At 41.4% G+C, this 6,600-nt stretch overlaps 1 protein-coding gene across 1 annotated transcript; it reads right to left on the reverse strand.

Annotated features, from left to right (window-relative positions):
* Positions 1-1,348: 1,348 nt before the first annotated feature.
* Positions 1,349-5,943, reverse strand: figla (folliculogenesis specific bHLH transcription factor). Its single transcript, XM_024440599.2, has 6 exons — positions 5,570-5,943; positions 5,243-5,389; positions 5,007-5,096; positions 4,392-4,571; positions 1,702-1,764; positions 1,349-1,521 (listed from the first exon to the last, which is right to left on the reverse strand). Exons 1-5 carry the CDS (start codon positions 5,810-5,812, stop codon positions 1,747-1,749), a joined length of 678 nt encoding a protein of 225 aa, XP_024296367.1. The 5' UTR covers positions 5,813-5,943; the 3' UTR covers positions 1,349-1,521; positions 1,702-1,746.
* Positions 5,944-6,600: the final 657 nt, after the last annotated feature.

Below are 6,600 nucleotides of genomic sequence, written 5' to 3' on the forward strand. Positions count from 1 at the left end.
AAATGGATTAATATAATACCCCATAATAACATGAAAACATGTTTAGAAATGTTTACAGATGTATTTAAAATGAAATATAGAAATATATAATTTACATAAATAATTCAAAACAGAGTCAATACTTTGTAGAAGCAACTTTATTAGCGATTACAGCTGTGAGTCTTTCTGTGTAAGTCTCCAAGAGGTTTGCACACCTGAATTGTACAACATTTTCCTGTTATTTACAAAATTCATGAAGCTCTCAAATTGGTTGATCTGTACTAGACAACCATTTCAAGTTCTGGCCATGGACTTAAGCAGATTTAAGTCAAAACAGTAATTCAGCCACTCAGGAGCATTCACTGTCTTCTTGGTAGAAAGGTGAATTAATCTCCAAGTGTCTGGTGGAAAGCACACTGAACCAGGTTTTCCTCTAGGATTTTGCATGTGCTTAGCTTAATTCTGTATCATTTTTAACCTGAAAAACTTTAGTCCTTAACTTTATCCATAACATGAGTCAGCCACTACTATGCTTGAAAATGGAGAGCGGTACTCAGTAATGTTTTGGATTTGCCCCAAACATGACACTTGTATTCATGACAAAAAGTTAATTGCTTTTGGAATATTTTATTCTGTACAGGTGTCCTTTTCACTTTGTCAATGATGTTAGTATTGTGGAGTAACTACAATCTTGATCCATCCTCAGTTCTATCACTGCCACTAAACTGCTTTTTAAAGTTACCATTGGCCTTGGAGAAATCCCTGAGCGGTTTCCTTCCTCTCCAGCAACTAAGTTAGGAAGGACGCCTGTATTGATACACCATCCAAATGGGCAATTCATAACTTCACCATGCTCAAAGGGATATTCAGTGTCTGATTTTTACCAATAGGTGCCCTTCTTTGCTAGGCATTGGAAAAAACCTCCCTGTTCTTTGTGGTTGAATCTGTGTTTGAAATTCACTGCTTGACTGAGGGACCTTACATATAATTGTATGTGTGGAGTACAGAGATGAGTTAGTCATTCAAAAATCATGTTAAACACTATTATTGCAGACAGAGTCCATTCAACGTACAGTATTATATGTTAAGCTAATTTACTCCTGAACTCATTTAGCCTTGCCATAACAAAGGGGTTGAATACTTAAGCTTTTCATTACTTTGTAAAAATTTCAACAAACATAATTCCACGTTGACATCATGGGACATTGTGTGTAGGACAGTGACAAAAAAAAAATCTAAATTCAATCAATACATTTTAAAATCAGGCTGTAACAACAAAACGTGGAAAAAGTCAATACTTCCTAAAGGCATTGTGACCTACTAATAACCTACTGTATATCTCTTTGCTAAATAAAAACATACAAACCACTCCATGCTTACCATTTTATTATAAGGGGCTGCTGAATATTGTAAAAATAAATAAAGTTTAACAAAACAAATCACATTATGTACCAAACAAACTCATAAAATATAATTTAACAAATACAACATCCTTCCGTCTGTTTTTCTTCCGAGAACATTCTCCCATCTGAAGCATAGCCCCTAAAATAAAAAAAAACAACTTTATATTTGAACAAACTTCTGTATCAAAGTGTGAAAATACCTTTGTGTTCAACCAGCAAATTATGACTGCATCCCAAATGAAAGCATAATCCCTACATAGTGCACTATATAAGGAATAGGGTGCCATTTAGGATGACCACATAACTCTTGTAAACCTACCTGGAAGGTATGTTGAGTCCAGGCTGGGTCTCTCTACCATTCCTCTCAACTGGGCTGGAACATCTATAGAGGAAACAGTTTATACAGGGCTGTCTGCTAGCAGTCAAGACCCAAGAGAATATCACAGGTTATACACAGAGTATACCAAACATTAGGAACACGTTCCTAATATTGAGTTGCGCTAAAGTGTTCCACAGGGACGCTGGCCCATGTTCTGTCCTTGAGCAGTTGTCGTCTATTAATGTTCTGTATTATGTTTCATGTTTTGTGTGGACCACAGGAAGAGTATCTGCTGCTTTTGCAACAGCAAATGGGGATCCTAAAATAATACCAAATCCGCCAGTGCCTCCCAAAGTTGTGTCAAGTTGGCTGGATGTCCTTTGGGTGGTGGATCATTCTTGATCCAAATCAAATCAAACTTTGTCACATGAAACTAAAAAGTAACACAATAAGAATAACGAGGCTATATACAGGGGCCACCAGTACCGAGTCAGTGTGCAGGGGTACAGACTAGTTGAGGTAATCTGTGCATGTAGGTGGGGGCGAAGTGACACTATGCATAGGTAACAAACAAACGAGTAGCAGCAGTGTACAAAAAGTCTTATGGCTTGGGGGTAGAAGTTGTTAAGGAGCCTTTTGGTCCTAGACTTGGTGGTCCAGAAGCACTTGCTGTGCGGTATCAGAGAAAACAGTCTATAACGTGGGTGACTGGAGTCTCTGACAATTTTATGGGCTTTCCACTGACACTGCCTATGATATAGGTCCTAGATTGCAGTTAGCTTGGCCCCAGTGATGTACTGGGCTGTTCGACTACCCTCTGTAGCAGTTGCCATACCAGGCAGTGACGCAACCGGTCAGGATGCTCTCGATGGTGCAGCTGTAGAACCTTTTGAGGATCTGGGGACCCATGCCAAATCTTTTCAGTCTCCTGAGGGGGAAAAGGTTTTGTCGTGCCCTCTTAAATGATTGTCTTAGTATGTTTGGACCATGATAGTTCGTTGGTGATGTGGACACCAAGGAACTTGAAACTCTCGACCCACTCCACTACAGCCCCGTCGATGTTAATGGGGTTCTGTATGGCCCACCTTTTACTGTAGTCCACGATCAGCTCCTTAGTCTTGCTCACATTGAGGGAGAGGTTGTTGTCCTGGCACCACACTGCCAGTTCTCTGACCTCCTCCCTATAGGCCGTCTCATCGTTGTTGGTGATCAGGCCTACCACCGTTGTGTTGTCAAAGGATCAGCGTGGCAGACGTGTTGTTGCCTACTCTTACCACCTGGGGTCAGGAAGTCCAGGATCCATTTGCTGAGGGAGGTGATCAGTCCCAGAGTCCTTCGTGATAAGTTTTGAGGGCAATATGGTGTTGAACGCTGCGCTGTAGTCAATGAACAGCATTCTCATATAGTTGTTCCTTTTGTCTAGGTGAGAAAGGGCAGTGTGGAGTGCGATTGAGATTGCGTCATCTGTGGATCTGTTGGGGCGGTTTGCGAATTGGAGTGGGTCTAGGGTATCCAGGAGGATGCTGTTGACGTGAGTGCCACGGGCAGTAATCATTTAGGCAGGTTACCATCGCTTCCTTAGGCACAGGGACGATGGTGGTCTGCTTGAAACATGTCATTATTACAGACTCAGTCAGAAGTTGAAAATGTCAGAGAAGACACTTGACAGTTGGTCCACGCATGCTTTGAGTACACGTAATTCGTCTGGCCCAGCGGTTTTGTGAATGTTGACCTGTTTAAAGGTTTTGTTCACATTGGCTACCGAGAGCGTTATCACACAGTAATCCAGAACAGCTGGTGCTCTCGTGCATGCTTCAGTGTTGCTTGCCTCGAAGCGAGCATAAAAAGGCATTTCGCTCGTCTAGTAGGCTCGCGTCACTGGGCAGCTTGTGTCTGGGTTTCCCTTTGTAGTCTGTAATAGTTTTCAAGCCCTGCCACATCTGACAAGCGTCAGAGCCGGTGTAGTAGGATTCAATCTTAATCCTGTATTGATGCTTTTCTTGTTTGATAGTTCATCTGTGGGCATAGCAGGATTTCTTATAGGTGTCCGGATTAGTGTCCTGCTCCTTGAAAGCGGCAGCTATAGCCTTTAGCTCGATGCGGATGATTGCACACAGGAAACAAGTGTTAAAAACCAGGATCATCTGAGACAAGCTACCCGGGCAGCTATTTAAACTGAGGACTATTTCTGTCTATAATAAAGCCCTTTTGTAGGGGGAAAGAAATCATTCTGATTGTCTGGGCCAGGTGACAGCCCTGCATAGTCATCTGAAATCCATAGATTATGGCCTAATGATTTCATTTCAATTGACTGATTTCCTTATATGCACTGTAACTCAGTACATTTGTTGAGATTGTTGCATGTTGTGTTTATATTTTTGGTCAGTATAGTTGCCTTGATAAGAATCCAGTTCCATTTTCTGTATTTTGTGTTTGTTGGCTACTGTGGGAGCCAACTATTATACAATTAAAGTAGTTTTCACTGAATTCATTGTCAGACATTCTTTTAGGCCTTGTGATGGACAACCCTTCACAGTTAGTCAAAGACATGGTCTGCATTCCAAATGGCACCCTTTTCAATAAACTACTTTTGACCAGGGCCCATAGGGCTCACTCTGGTTAAAGTAGTGGTAATAAATAGGGAATAGGGTGCCATTTGGGACGACGTCTTGGTGTGTTGCATTTATTACCATGGTCTGGTCCGGTGCCACCTGGATGATGTACTGGTACGTGGGCATCACACAGTGGTGCAGCACCAGCCCACTCACGTCTCCATCTCCTGCTCCAAATCCTGTAGTCACCAAGGGAAGAGTCATAGTCACCCCGTCGGACAACTCACTACCGGACACTCCTGACACACTGTCCAGCAGCTGTGGGAGAAGAGAGGGTGAGATACAGAGAAGTTCAATAACTACTGTAATTTTTCATTTAATTCCTTAATTAGTTGTGACCGCAGGGTTTTGTGCCAAACCAACACTAACAGATCTATCATACCTGATTCAACTAATCTGACCAAGACAAGTGGAAACAGGTGGGTAGTGCTGGAATGGAACAAAAACCTGCACACTCAGGTGGTCTACAAGGCCATGAATTGTGACCACTGACCTACATATTGGTAGCCTCGTATAACCAAACCGATTACCACTGCGAGCAAAACAGAATGTCAGCTTGCGAGACTTCTGGATGGTTGTAGGTTAGCATAGTGGTTGTTGGATTGTTTTAAAACCCCATAGGGGTACACTGTACACTGATACAATAGCTCTCACATGTAAACACAAGCAGCTATGAATGCACAAAGTAATTACCTCATCCACCCTCCACAGATCACCACACATCCCATCAGAAGTTGCATAGTTGATCGCATTCTTCAAGAAATCAGTCTTGCTCCCATTATTCTAACAAGGATAAAAATTACATGTCAATATGTTGAATCACAAGCGCAATGCAATTATGCCTGAAATATTGTAGCCCATTGCTGGTATGATGCACCGCTAGTCTGAGCAACAACACCATCATATTAAACCTACTGTTTTATACTTACACTGTCAGAGTCCTGTAGTACAGCCACCAGTAGCTTGATGTATTCTGTGGCAGCCTTCAGCGTATCCACTTTACTGGGTTTACGGTCACGACGCATCAGTGGTACCATACGCTTCAAACGGGAGAACATGCTGTTCATGTTTTTGATCTAATGAAGCAAATTACACAAGTCAGAGCACATACAAATTGAATAAATCAAAGGTGATGCTTTTTTGTACAGTAGGCCTACTTCCACGCGACAGCGCTGCAGTATTTTGGGTCAATTTCCAAGTCAGACCTTTTGCCAGTTTTTTGTTGACATGGCGCCTGGGCCTACAGTTACACTTACTCTCATTCGTTCCTTGGCGTTTACCAATTGTCTTCTCTTCACAATTTCACTCCAGTCCTCAGTGTGAACATAAAGGCCATCGTTCCCTCGTTTGAATTTAGCTATGTTGGAGTGACTTGGGAGCAAGGGCTCACCTGTTTCACTCACCAAAATGTTACCCATCAACTCACGCTCAGGGACACTCATCACCGCAGCATTAACTTCAAAGCTTTTCATAGTGATATATTTTACGTGTGTGGTCATATCCGATATCTTACAGTAGATAACACAATCCAATTACAATGAGGCACTTTGAAGATAAATTACCATCTGTTTCGTTAATTAATTTAATCCAGCGCACACCTGTGAAGCTGGATTTACCGGTTTGTGACTTTTCACAATCACATCCACTTAATTATGCAAAGTGTCACGTGTTTGCTATTAAGGCCATGCATATCAAAATAGTTCAGGAACATAAGTGAGCGATTCCGTGTGATCGAAAACTGTACTTATAATGTTAGCCACTAGAGGTCAGGAGTGTCATAAAATGTAAAATAAATAAATTAATTAAATAAAACCAAGAACAAAAAAACAAGCTACAGTTTATCACATCAGAAAAAAATGTTTCAATATGACCTGGACCATTAATTTATCTACATCTTTACTAAAATCCACAAAAAACATTTGTGTGTTAAAACAAGAATGATATATGTGTGTTTTGCAATGAAGTACTTTTTTTAACCTTTATTTAACTAGGCAAGTCAGTTAAGAACAAATTCTTATTTACAATGACGGCCTAGGCACAGTGGGTTAACTGCCTGTTCAGAACGACAGATTTGTACCTTGTCAGCTCGGGGATTTGAACTTGCAACTTTCCAGTTACTAGTCCAACACTCTAACCACTAGGCTACCCTGCCGCCCCAAAAGTAAAATGTCATTTGAAACAAACCATAAAAAACTGTGTTTTGAACATTGTGTGTGTCCCTCTCTCTTTCATAGGCTACAGTCCAAATGGTTCGTGCGATTCCGAATCCTTGGGCCGTCCATACCCT

The sequence above is a fragment of the Oncorhynchus tshawytscha genome, linkage group LG12 (assembly GCF_018296145.1).
Source record: "Oncorhynchus tshawytscha isolate Ot180627B linkage group LG12, Otsh_v2.0, whole genome shotgun sequence".
Classification (NCBI taxonomy): Eukaryota; Metazoa; Chordata; class Actinopteri; order Salmoniformes; family Salmonidae; genus Oncorhynchus; species Oncorhynchus tshawytscha.